Source organism: Anopheles nili, chromosome 2 (genome assembly GCF_943737925.1).
Source record: "Anopheles nili chromosome 2, idAnoNiliSN_F5_01, whole genome shotgun sequence".
Taxonomy (NCBI): Eukaryota; Metazoa; Arthropoda; class Insecta; order Diptera; family Culicidae; genus Anopheles; species Anopheles nili.
Genome location: NC_071291.1, coordinates 4,352,958 through 4,366,853, shown reverse-complemented (window position 1 = coordinate 4,366,853; position 13,896 = coordinate 4,352,958). Strand labels below are relative to the sequence as shown.

The window sequence follows — 13,896 nt, the reverse complement described above, 5'->3', positions numbered from 1 at the left end:
GGCCGTCCTAAAGTGGAGTCCTTTCCCCAGCACTGGCCCATTTTCGATAACGAGTGTATGTGTGGGTGTGTGTGTGTGGAGCGCCACAAGCGGGCGGCATCGTAAGAAAATGGCCCCGGCAGCCGTACCCGCGAGGGTAAGAAATGCGAGAAAAACACGCTCCCCCAGGTGAAGGCGGCCATTACTGGCGATGGCGACTTTAACAGCGCTGGGAAGCCCGAGGGACACTCACTTTACTTCATCTTGTGGTGTTCTCTTTTTTTTCGCGTTCGTTTCGTAAATTATGCCCCATTTTTACGTCGCTTTCATGCACTCAGTTTCACGTCTTCTTCTTCTTCTTCTTCTTTGTTTTTTTCTTCCCACCCACGATAGCTCCATCGAAGGCAGTGCTCGTGCAGCTAACGCCCCTGCTGGGAGCCCTCGTCGGCGCGGCCGTGACACTCTGCCTGGTCGCACTTTGCATCATCGTTTTCGTGAAGTTCAAAACGAAGGTAAGTTCCGTCCCTCCGCCGCAGCATCCGAATTCTTGGTTTTAGCACATAAAAGTGGTCCCTAGGGGGGTGGGCAAAGGAAAAACAGGACAGAAGACACACTTATGGGGGCTTGCGCCAACACCGCCGTGAGAAACTGTTCGTGGAACTTGCGTTCTCCCTGGTCCAATGGGCAATGGGAATATAGAACTCCGGTGTGTTTTAAAGGCTCGATTTATGGGGAATGGGAGCGTTCACGCAAAGGAAGAATAAAAAAAATACAACCATTTGCTCACCCGACTCACTCGGGTCATCTTTACAGAAAAAGCACCACCAGACGGCGAACACCGAGCAGGACAAGGGCAGTGCGGAACCGCTCAGTCGCAACATCGGCAGCCACTCGAGCATCGACGACAAGAACCCGGACGTGATACCGCACGAGAACAGCGAGGACGACGATGAGAAGCAGTTCGAGCGGTTAGCGCTTACCGCGGACGGGCTAAAGTTCGGTAGCCACACGACCTCAGTGGTGGGTGCGGGAGCCTATTCACCCACCCATCACCACCTGATGTCACCCACGGGGAACGGTTTCAAGAAGGTAAGAAAAAGACCCACTGGCCAAGATCGCCAAGATGGCCAACTAACCCCACCTTGGGTTTGGTTCACATTTCGCAGCAGTTCGGTGAGCTATCCTTGACGACGAATCCGGGTTACGCGATATACAGCTCACCGGTGCGTAGCTACGGGAAACCGAGTCCAAGTCAACAACTCGGTTCGCTGCTCCTCTCGACGGGTCCAGGTGTCCAGGGCACGACGACAACGACGGCGGCGACGGCGGTGCCGGTCACAACCGGAACCGGAGTTCCAACCGGAACAGGCTTGCTCCTGACGTCCGGTCCGGGTGCGATCACGTCCCTGCCGACGCGTACATCACCCAACATCTACACAAGACTGCCGCTGCGAGACTTTACGCCGAACAGCTACGATAGCATGCTCAGCACCTCGCAGACGACGTCGTGCTCGTCCTCGTCGAATGGGGGCTACGGTTCGGCGCAGATCTACACCGCCAAGATGCCACTGCTGACGACGAACTACACCGCTCTCGATGGCACGGGATCTGCCGGGCTTGGGCTCGGTCAGGTGGACAAGTGTTGATGGCGTCACGGTGTAGCTAGCTAGGAGTCCTTTCGTGCAACCGGTGAGTGAGCGAGGATCCTTAAAACACTCACCGCGGTTTTCTTTTTTTCAAAGTGTTCGAGTGTTCGAGTGTTTAGGTTTTTGGGCGTCGGTTTCGAGGATTGAAACCTTCACGGTGGAAGGATTATTATTACCGTAAACTACGATGTGCCATTTCGAACGCTCGTGCCGATCGTTCCAGCGCCTTGCAAGCATTATTTGAGATTGAGTTGAGTTTATAACGCCGGATTGGAGCGTTTGTGTCGCGGTGGCGCTAAATCATTCGCTTGCGCATCTACCTTTAGCACAATTTGTTCCCCACCAACGCTCGAGATACTATTCCAGCTGTTTGTCGATCACGCGCACCTGGAATCTGGAGGCGAACAAAAACGACGGAAATTATTGATATTCCGCACGACACGGAAAGCCCATTAGGCGGTGATGTGTTTGAGTGATTGGCGTGAAAATTGCTTCAATCATCACCGGATAGCGTCCGGGTCGTGGAACAGCAACGGAAAGATGACAACTTATCGAGTGTGTGTGTGTGTGTTTTTCTTTTACACAACCCGTTCCCGATGGCCTGAAGGAAGATTACAATTTACGGAAGCACCGCTTGGGGTCGTTCTTGGAAGGACCCTGAGGTGCACACGTGTAGACAAGAGATCATCTAAAACTGTGTTTACTCCTTCGTTGCATCCGTTGCAATGTGTTAGCGGAAGTGGAATCATGATTGGTTCCGGGGCTGCTTTTAACCGAGCCATCGCGCTGCCGCTTCCTTCCATCGGTTTGTTAATGCCACCCTTGGTGCCTCCGACGAGTATGCGCTACTAGAGCGTACACACATGCCCCGTCCGGGTGCTGTTGAATTATTTTCTACTTGAACAGAAGAAGAAGAAGACGCAGCGGCAGTAGAAGAAGTATTATATTATTTAGTTACATTTTACCCTACCCGTTCAGAGTTTATTTAAACTGAAACACTAGCGTATCGATGAGTTGAGGGCGCGATGCCGAAAGATGGTGAGAGTGAGCGTAGGTGTCGTTAGGTGGATTTAAGGGACAATAAAACCTAGCGCCCATCAGATACGACGTGTATCGTTAAGCGTAAGTACCGTAAGAGTGCAGCTGAGGAAGATGCGTACATGTAAATAACATCTCCTTCCCCCCCATTGTACATATCTGCCGATAGACTAATGAATGCGTCGGATGGTAGGAAAAAGAATTGAAAAAGAAAACCGAGGATCCAACAGGTATGATACGAAGAGAGAACAAAAGAGGAGCGTACTCATATATATATATGTAGCTAATTGTAAGAAAGATGTAGGTTATGAAAATTATTTTCAATTATTGAACAAAGTGATAGAACGCATACGAAAGTGAGTGAGTGGTGGTGGCATTGAAACAGGGGAACGATAAAGAATCAAAAGGTGGGTGTTTAAATTTGGTCAAAGTAAGCCGTACAATAAGCAGCGGAAGTGCAAGTTAAATGACAGTTCACAACACTGCGCTGTCAGGCGACAGGACACAACACGAAGCAGGCTACGCGACCACTGGAAGCAGCAAGGATTTACGAATTCCTTCTCTCGTAAATGTATCGATGTATTTTGAGTGAACTAATGGATAAATGCAAAGCTAATGCTCCGGTGGAGATCAGCAGCGAAAACAATGGGAAAAGCCAACAAAACTGTAAACAAGCAGCGACAGGAGAGAAATGGAGAGTAACTTTATTTTATTTTTTTGTATGAGCGCGATCAAGACAGGACAGGTTGGGACGAAAGTGTAACAAAAAAAATACCATTGTGCAGGGATGAAAGAGGAAAAACTCGTTATGAAAAGTTCGTTTCCATTTTTTGATACTGAACGAATAAAACGATGAAGTAAAAATGAAAATCAAAAAATACCTTCAATGTGCCTGCGTTTCACTGCCCCTTTGGGGTGGGTTTAGTTCTAAATGCTTCACCGGTTGGCTTTATTTGTTTTAGGATCGAAAAACCGGAACGACCCCGTAACCACGGTCGCCAAAATACTGCCAAACAGCTTCCACGCGCGCGTTGTTATTAGTGCCAGCGTGCTCCGAAAATAGCTCGCCAATGACGAAACGGAAAATACGCAAATTCTTTCCCCGAATGCTGTTCGATTTTGTGGCCCCCACTTCGACGAGCTGAGTCACTGACCCCTTACTGCTCGGGTAAACGTCCGAATCATTCTCGAAGAAAAAAAAAACAAGACACCCACCTCCGGGCGCTCCGAGCGATAGTCCGGTCGTTAATTTCCCAGCAATCGTAAGGTCCACCTCGTTGGGCTCGTTTGTTTGTCTGATGGTGGAGTTTCAGGTTTTTTTTGTTTCAGAATTTCTAGCGTGCCGCTCGTTCGAACCGCTCTGGCATGCCGTTGAAGGAACAGGAGCCGAGGAGCCGAAAATCAATTTCCCAGTGACGGTGCCGCTTTTTGGGACGCTTTCGTTACGCTTCGCAGTGCCAGCTTCAGCCGGTTAGCAGCTTCGATAGTGGCTTCGGTGTTCCTAAAGTTTGCACTTGACCCGACCACGGACGATAAACATATCCTTGCTGCCCTACGCTGGTCCTATTCCACCAGCAAACATGGGATCGTGCTTGCACTCAGGCAAAGAAAATGCGCTACTAGTGGAGCACAACTAACGACCGAACGGAAGATCGGAAGCACGAACTGGATTTTCAACAAGTTTGTGTGCTCTTGCTATATTTTTTATTTTATTTTTCTCACCTCTCACCGGGAGGAATTGGGAAGGTCCTTTTCGCCTGCCGGTTGCGGTTCCACGCTGCCCACAGTGGCGAGATATCGTTTGCTGGTCGTCCGAAATGCGGTCGGGGTATTTGTTGCCTGCAACCCTGCACAAGCCTCGAGGACACAATGTCGTCTTGTTTGCCGCAGGATCTGGTGAATCCACCCGGGAGTCGGCATTCCCTCGGAGGTGTCATTATTTTTTCATTTGCACCAGCAACAGCAGCAAACACAAAGGCGCCGGCATACAAACGCGGACCGGAATTGGGCAGAAAACGAAACAAAACAGCAAATAACCGACGGTGAAATTTTGCTCAAATGTTCATTAGTATCCACCGTTATTGTTGCGATAACCACGGTTTGCTTTTTCCGAGCGACAACTTCCGGAGCTGTCATTTTCGAACGCGTCCTTAAAGAAGATGGGGCGCGTGTGGCCAAAAAAGGAACCGGGTTGGGTGTGGATCTTAGAAGGCACACGGAAGCACTTTAAGCGCCCAGTCGTTCCAACGGCAGCCTTCATTCATTACAGCAATACCTGCGTTGCGTTTCCGTGCTCGAACAATAGAAAACGAGCGAAACACATACGAGTGAAAGAGGAAGCCCCAACGTGGCACTTCGGTCAGACGTTTTGGACGATGCGGTACCGAGGACCGAAAGTTGGCGGGCTAATTGCAATTTAATTAGCACTCGAGGCACTCTATCGGACTTGCACATTAGCTTGATTTCAAAATCGATACGTCCCGGGGGGACACAAACGGAAACATTCGATGGTTCTACGCGGCGTGGGTGAACGTAATTGAACAGGACTGGACAGAACAAAAAAAACAACACCATGCGAGGCGTAACAGCACTAAGGTTTAGTTCTCCGATCTACACATACCTTTTTTTTATTGTCTACTAATGTCATGAGCTTAAAAGTGCTACAGCAAGCGTACTAATGCCTGTAATCAAGCAAGCTCTCGCCTATCAATCTTGATGATAGCTTGGCTGACACATGGGTGTAAAAAAATCATCAGCTAGCAACTTATTGTGTCAATTGCTATGGGTTGTATAATTGATATTGAAATTTCACACCAATTGGCACATTAAACGCGGTGCAGGACTTGCGTTGCTGGAGTAATTTCTACTAATCGATTTGATAACCTATCTAAGCTCGTGCTTCATTTTTCTTTCCAATAAACTCCATTTAGCGTAATCAGTGCTAATTTGATGCAGAGCGCCTCTACTTCAAACGTTGCTATGGTCTGGTCTTGCTTAGCAACGGTCTATTAAAATACCTCACCGTAACTCGATTGAGGAGTAATCGACTAAGCACCGTTCCTTGCCCCGTCGGGCGCTAACCAGCCGAGTTGGTTGATCGATTACAGCACAATTTGCCATTTGATTATAATTGAAAAAGAAAAAGTGTACCACCACCCGATGGAGCCATTTTCCTTCGATCGCTCGCGCTGTCACTCAGATCCTGCGACCCGTCACCTTCTGCCAAAAATACCAGGAAAAGAAGTTTCCAACCCGGCGCACACACTCACCGATTAAATGAAGCGTATAGCGCCCGTTAATTGCGTTCCCAACAAGATAATAGCAGCCTGGCAGCCGCACGATGGTGTTGACGATATCCTGCCACAGCCCGCGGGGGTCACAGGACACGCGCACGCCCGTCTGAACCAGCTGGCAACAGACAACTCGCTTTGAGGTGGGGAGATGGCCTATGAGCAGGAATTAATGGCTTCCTAAAGTTTATTGCTGGCCTGTTGGTTGTTGACTTCCTTTTTTTTCCTTCTTTCAACTTTCACTCCACTTCTGCTGGAACTTCCGGACAAATAGTTAATCGCGAAAGTTATGACACGAAATGAAATTTTCCAAGGGTTGGGCGAAAAGATCGTCCTGCCGTGAATTTGAACAGAATCAGAGCAGCTACTCTGAGCGGTGTGATCTCGTTCGTAAGGCCCATGAGTAATTTACAGCATTTAAATGAACGCTTAATGTTTACGGAAAAGCGGTCACAATAAAAATACCACCCGTGTAATGTACCGCACATGATGAATACGGTCTTACCAGAGAGAGAGAGAGAGAGAGCTCGCTAAAGTGCCTCTAAACTTGGACAAAGAATCTAATCAGATGCAACATAAATTGTGCCCTTCCACACCAGTACCACTTGCTGCCGAATGGTCGAACGATGCTAACAAGTGTGTTCGGTGGAAAACTTTAAAACGTTCCCTCACAAAAACGGCCACCGAAAAACACACAAATGGAAAAAACGACCCAACCTCAAGCGAGCCCGAACGCTTCACTCAAAACACAAGTGCTCACAGGGCTCTTAACGGCGAATTTTTCACTTACCATCGCCCACCCATCCGACGGTTTAATAAGTCAAATGCACCGTCCGGGTGTTCGAAGCGATTACCGAAAATCACTCGCCAAAATACTACTCGCCAGCCACACCACAGCTGGTCTCGGCTGGCTCGTCACACGGATGCCGAAGCGAGAGGCACTCATAATTTTTCGCCATTTTTGCGGAAAACTAGTTTTGGAAACGTCGGAACGTTGGAAAGTTTTCTCATTTTCTCGAAAGTCGGCCACAGTTCCCGGCCCACTGGGAGGGGTTGCGCAAACAGGGTTAGAGAGAGCGAGAGAGAAAAAGAGAAAAAAAACTGGAAAGGGTTCGTGCGACTGCCGCCGGAACAGGAAGAATTGTCCGTCGGTGTCCGGGCGGTTATAAAGTTCCGATCCGGGTTCTCTATATTTTTTACTCTCAGCTCGCAGCCCCCGTTCGGTGCCACCGTCGGACGAAAGAAAACGTTTCGATGAAGGGCCCCACTATTTACTGCCCGCAGGGCTTAACTCCTCTTCAGGTCCGGCATCCGGACCAGGAAGTGCTTTGCCGCAAAGTCTATCCCGCACGGTTGGAAGAGTAAGTACGAGCAAAATCCTTTCTCGCTTCAATATTATTTTAATGCCCCGGTAGCGTTTTTGTTTCGTTTCTTCCGAAAGGATTTCCGAGTGCGTGCTCTTTATATATATTATTTTTTTGCGTTTCAAAATATTTAACGATTGAGGGCTTTTCTTTTTTCTTTATTTTTTGCACTAGTTTCCACAATGCGGGATCGACCCCTTGGCAGGCAGTGGTCAGAAACGAACATTTTATTCCATTCAAAGGATTATTTATCTTTCTACATTCTTTCTCTGGTAGTCAGCTTTTTATAGCCCGTTCCGAGAAACGTTTGTTCGATTTTTCCTTCACAAAAATAAACAACATTCTTTCGAAGTTGAGAATTCGCAGTATCACTCTCGACCCTTCAAGCACGTATTAAAAACGCATCCCACCAAAAAGCAGACCGCGATGCCGAGAGAGGGTGTGCTGGTTCTATTTCACAGCCTGCTGCGGATCGGAAGGTAAAAACAATCCCCAGCCATTTTCCCCACACAGTCTCACGATTCTAATCATTTATCGATGATTTCGCAAAAAGGTAGCTTTAGGTAGAAGAAGAAAACAAAAAAAAGGAGGAGTTTCTTTGACACGTACCTAACTAACGCCCCGTACTGCAACCGATTCCGTCTTCACGAGAACCCTTGCTTGTTGGAGTCCTTGTGGCTACTCTTTGTTTCACTTTTCGATGGCGATCAAACCGTTCCATAATAGGAGGGCAGCAATTTGTGATTAAAACTACCGAAAGTTTACCATTGAAAATTGGATTCTCAGACCGCTCTGCATTGTACACCACTGAATGGATATTATTTAAAATCGGTACCGGTATCGCTCAACCCCCGTTGGGGGTGGCTCGTTTCTACCTCTGTGCGAATGGCCGCTATTTGGTTTAATTTATTCAACAAACAATGAACCGAACGGTATGCAGAGATGCATGAAAGTACCGCATCCAACGTCGGTTGGTGCGCTCGTTTTCACATGCCATGACCAATTTTGTACGCAACATCCCGCTGTCTGACCCCGGGACCCCACGTGGGTTCACGCCACCGCAGCGAAAGGTCCTTCGACCCCCGCTGACGGGGGCGAATAGTGGTGCGAAACTTTTGCATTTTCATTGCAAACCCGATGCGAGTTATGTTCCCGTTTCCATCTCGCCACTCGCGCACACCTGACGTGGCCAGAATAATGTAGCGGTTGTACGAGGCACGTGTACAGCGCAAAACGCGTGCTCCTTGCGCCCCAGGGAAGGCATCATTTTCGAGGCTCCACCGATAGAAGAAGAATACACGATGATGATCTATTTCGCAGGTTGCTTGTGGCTGTGTTCTCTCGACACACGCGACAGTCGCGAGGCTGCGGTGGTATTGAATTCAATGCTGCAATGCTGATCGTTTTAACAAATTCGCTTTTTTATTCACCGTCCGTCCGCATTCCGTCGGTGTTGAAGCGGGTGACCCGGAGAGAAGAGGGAATGCATTTGATATTGTTGAATTTTGCACGAAGCGCCGCGTGGAAGGCATTCCTGCTGCAGAGAAATGTTTTGACTTACAATTTTATTAAAATTCGTGCAAATGGTCGTGCTGGTCGTGGGTGCTATTACGTTCACCGGAGCGCTGGTTTCAGCAGCATAATGGAGACGACTGGTGGGTTTCGTTAGCCCACGAATAGTTTACATGGAGGCGCCCAGTACTTCGTGGAACGGTGTTATTTTCCGATGGTGTGACTTTTTCTAAAACGACGTTTGGATGACCTTACGTTGCAAACAGTCTGGAATAACAGCCCCCGATAGTCAACAATGTAATATTGTTTGTAACACAGTTAGAGCAGTTTTGATGAAAAATCAGATTCCGTGCCGATGTTCAATCTACAGTTATTCGATTTCACTTAACCGCACTTTGGCCGACTTTTAATCACTTCAGCTACGGCTGTTCAGTTGTTGTCCATCAGCTTTGGCTACGACAATCGTTACAGTAAAAAATAACCGTTCTACGCTCCACTGAACCGGCAGGAACGGAATGAAATTTTCCAACGTACTACCAGAGAATTTGTTACGCAAACATACGATTCGTTGCAAACCATGAGCTGGATGGGCTCCCTCTTTTCTGTAACGCATATGCTTTTACAGTGCCATCGAGAAGTCGAGCGATCTCTAACACGCTACCAAAGGCAATTGCTTTTTGGTTGCTTTTGCACAGTCGATGAATTTTGGAAATAGGAAAACCCCACGCCGTTTAAAAAAAAACAACTCCAACTCCAATCGATGCTTTTGACCTACAACCTACTGATGAAAAGCGTCAGAATGGTGTGCCTCAGTGTGATTTCCACCGAAAAAACGCACCGTTCTTTAAACCAATCTGTTCTAGTTTGAAGTATTTTCGCTAGAAGAATGCACTCAAATATTGAACCATTATGGCCCCGAGGAGAGGTGACCGTGGAGTACCTTATGTGCGTTTGGTATAGGACCCATGGGTCGTTGCAGTTTCGTGCGAATCCTCAAGTGTGCAGGATTTCGGATCGGACGGTTGTACTTTCACGTGTCGTCAAACGAACCACTAGGACGAGTCTGTGAGCCTGTGAGCCAATCAGATTAAGTCATCACCGGTTCGAAAAGCATTCATCGTCACTCTAGAGCAAGAATAAAAGGATGTGGACTTTCTTTGGTTGTGCGTTGTTTTCAGAAAATCGTTTATTGAAACAACCGTACCTTTCGGAAGGGGTACCTTTAACGAAAGAACTGTGTTTCTTGTTCACATCTCGTTCAAATTGTCATTTACAGTATTGGTTTGAAACTCAGTGTAACTACACATATGCCGTTTTTCGTTGGATTTGCACGCTTATGCCATTAAATCACGGTTGTACAGGTTCTGGTGTGAGATAGAAAGTAATACACATGGAGCTATACAATAGTTTTTTTTTTATTTTCTAAAGCAGAAACAAATGTATTATGTGGAATATTTTCAGCTCATGGGAAAAAGATTCAAGATGTTACTCGGTTCCCTCCGTTGCTATCCTTTCATAAAAACCCATTTTGATTTTGAACGCGAAACGGACTCTTTTGTAATCAAACATACCATCATCACTAAATCATATTTTGCCAATCAGCACAGAACCGAGGCTGATTATCTATCAGCAAATATTTCCACGATAGCTTCTGTTTGATGTGGAAATAAAACAAACAAAAAATTCACCATATTGCCACACTTTCCGATGATGAAGCGCTTTTGCCTGTGCAAGCCCCCCAATCAACACGGTTCTGTGCTGGATGGACACGAACGAAGCGCTTCTCCATCACACGTGTGGTAACAATCCCGAGTGAAAGCAGCGAAAAGAACAAAGAAGCACAACCTTCACCAACACTCATGGGTGTGCATGCTGATGAATGAACGTGCTCGACATTTCGATTAGCGCTTTAAATTTTTTATCACCACAAGAGCAATAAAAGCTCCCTTGCAGTGTACGGTCACACGACACTGGAGGCCAGCTCACAGCCAGGTGACAGGACAAAAAAGACGAAAAGCACACACACCCCTTGGGTCGGTCAAATAAGTCACTACTCGTGTCAGCTGCAGATATCATCATCGTCCCTTCCGAGCAGCCCCAGATGGTGAAAGCCTTTGCGGAAAGACATTTAATTTGCTCTTCTGCAAGCCTCGCGTGCACGTTAAGCCTAAATATCAGCACCGTCATCATTGGTCATGTATCGAAGTTGATTGCTTACGAGCTCGTTATCGATGCCAGTGGCTAAGGGTTGGCTTGTATTTTTTTTTTCGTCATTTATTTAGCCACTGCTTTGCGCAGAACAGTTAATACACGATTTATCGCATAAAAACTTGTGGACCAGCAAATTGGCAAGCTTCACAATCAAGTCAATAATTTAAAGGTCCCTTACTAGAGGTAGTTTCACAATGAAGAAATTTATAGAAGTATGATTTTACTCTGTTTAAAGTCTGCTGTTTGAATCCTCCTTTTCATGAATATGAGACTACAAATTTTGTAAAAATAGTAAACTGATATTAAACACAGAGCCTTATCCGATGGTAAGCCTCTTTCCCACTTAATTAACCTGTTTCTGTTACACTCTGCTGAATATTCCGAATAACTAAACCCGGCACTCAGGAGGCTCATTTGAAAAGCTTTCATGATTTCTTGATTGAAACCACAAAACCTGTGGTTTGATCTGTTTAACACCTTTCAACTGTAGATCCAATCGGAGATCGGACTGAGTTCGCAACATCAAAGTCATCGAAAATGGGTGATATCTAGCAAAAGTTCAGCACATTCCTGGTAAACAAACAGAATGCGAACGAAACCCTTTGCATATGGCGAGTCAAAGGCCTACGGAAGGTCTCGCGGAACAACCGTCTGTTTGAAGAGCTCTGCTTTTTTTTTGGCCTAACCGTGCATGCCTGTGGAATGGAAATTATTGGAAAATCGCACTCATACACCAGCGTGGCCTCGGGGTACCGGCCGGATGCATCAATTTCCAGCTCAATCTTGATGTTTATAGAACGGGCTAGTTCGCCGGAACCTGGAGCATGGAATGGGAATTTCCAATCAAACCAACCAAACCCAATCGAGCGTGGTGGGGAAGTGTTTTTTTTTCTCAACCCACACCAGTGAATAGCGCAAACTGGGAGACAAGATGGAACAAAAAGAAAGAACCAGCACGTTTGTTCCGGAAAATGGTTGAATGGCAATTTCCGTTGGCTTCTCGGCCACCCGATTCGAGCCTTGTGAAATTGCTTTGGTGGCGGGGGAAAAACGCGTGTAAAAATGTGGGCATGATACAACCGTATCAACAGGGTTTCAGCTTCAGTAGCTCATCACGCGCCCTAACGCATCCCGGATGTGTCTGGCGCACTTTGTAACTTGCGATACCGGCTCGTAGAGATTGACGCCTGATACTAGGCCATTATGCTGCGAAACAAGCGCTATCCACACAGGACGTGCATTAAACACAAATCAACGCAACTGCACGACCCGATGAGGCCGAAATGCTGACCCCAACAAGTGACAGCGTCGACAACCGCAAACCGAAAGCTAACATCAAAAACCTCAGCCGGTTGGAACGGCTCTCGTCCCGAAACACACGTTCGTTCGTCTGATGACAATTTAATTTTCATTTGTCAAATCGCTACCAACCGTACTACGAACTCGTGCGCCACTGGCACGCTTGTTTCGCTTGCAAATGGACACATTTATTGCTGCAAATTTCACCGATCGAGAACGCTCCTATCGTACGCCACCGTCGGTGCACCGTCAAACGTTAGCTGCCGGTGTATCGACGAGTGTGGATTCGCAAAAACAAGCTTAGAAGCCACTATTTTCTGGCTTCTGGCTAAAACGACTCATGTTTAGCACACGGCAGTACAGCATCGGTCCCCGAGAGCGTTTGATGTGTTCAATATGATTAAATTGCCATTACGTCGAACGCTGGTTGATAACGTCGATTTAATTGCTCCATGCTGACTTAAAACGCCACTTCAACTGTGGTGCAGATGCGTATTTAAATGCACCCAAGACCGTTCAAAAAAGCTTTTAATTGAATTGCACCACACATATTAAAGCTACGTTCGAAGCGGCATTTTCTGGCATCAAAAAACAATGCAAGGAAATTGTATCGCATATTATCGTCTGCCGAAACCCGGGATTGAACCGGGGACCTTTAGATCTTCAGTCTAACGCTCTCCCAACTGAGCTATTTCGGCTGTTGTAACGCCTGATCGTTCCTTGTTGTCCGATTTGGCGGGAACAAACTTGCATTTTCCCTCGAAACTGCCTCGATTCTGTTTAACAGTTTAAAGCAACATCCTTATCAATACTACTGCTACTCGGGGAAGGTGGATGCTGATACACCCAATTAATCTCCACCAAATGACCGCAAACCGTCAGCATGCGAGCGGTTAACAATCAATCCAAGCTCAGCTTGCGTGAGCTAATCGGGTACAAACAATCGTTGAACGGAAGCGAAAGGCTGTATAAGCTCGTAATTAAGCATAACAGCGAACGTCACGAGAGTGAACGTCTCCGATGGAACTCAGCAAGATGGCAATAATCGGCCGTAGTGATTGTGTGCTTATACAAATAACACATGCGTTACGAAACGGTGCCATATGGGGAAGCAAGGGCTTATATGCCTAATGAACCAGCCACTAAACAACGATCCCACGGGGTCTTCCTAATCTCCAGCACAAACACCGAAGTGTCTCAGGTGCGACCACGCTTAATCGGGAAGGGGACCAATAAGCTTCTCTAAAATCGGCTAAACCTCCATCCTGCTGATGGTTCCATGACTTTACGAGCCGTGAAAATTTTCCACGCACAATCCAGCTCGCTTACATTTCCTGCGACCGATCGGGAAGGATGATGAAGCCAACGAGAACGGGATTTATGCGCTGTTTACATGCGCCCAGAAGACGTTATGACTTGGGCAAGTAGTTTTGCGGATCATCATATTTTCACGGTGCACGGTTCAATTTCGCTAAAAGCCGGCTCCGGCTCTCAGTTACGACCAAAACCGACGGTGCGTGGTGCAGTTTCGCTCATGAATTTGCGGGATTCTGCGAG

The 13,896-nt window shown here is 47.1% G+C and overlaps 1 protein-coding gene and 1 non-coding gene across 2 annotated transcripts in view; one reads left to right on the top strand and one right to left on the bottom strand.

The window, feature by feature from the left end:
* Positions 1-1,625, top strand: part of LOC128721428 (hemicentin-2) — a 79,164-nt gene extending 77,539 nt beyond the window's left edge. Inside the window, exons 17-19 of the mRNA XM_053815180.1 lie at positions 373-491; positions 793-1,068; positions 1,149-1,625. Coding sequence (XP_053671155.1) covers positions 373-491; positions 793-1,068; positions 1,149-1,625 — 872 coding nt within the window. The remainder of the gene's footprint in view (positions 1-372; positions 492-792; positions 1,069-1,148) is intronic.
* An 11,339-nt stretch (positions 1,626-12,964) lies between these two features.
* On the bottom strand, positions 12,965-13,037 carry Trnaf-gaa (transfer RNA phenylalanine (anticodon GAA)). Its single transcript has one exon. It is a non-coding gene; the product is annotated as a tRNA-Phe (tRNA).
* Between the last annotated feature and the right edge of the window lie 859 nt (positions 13,038-13,896).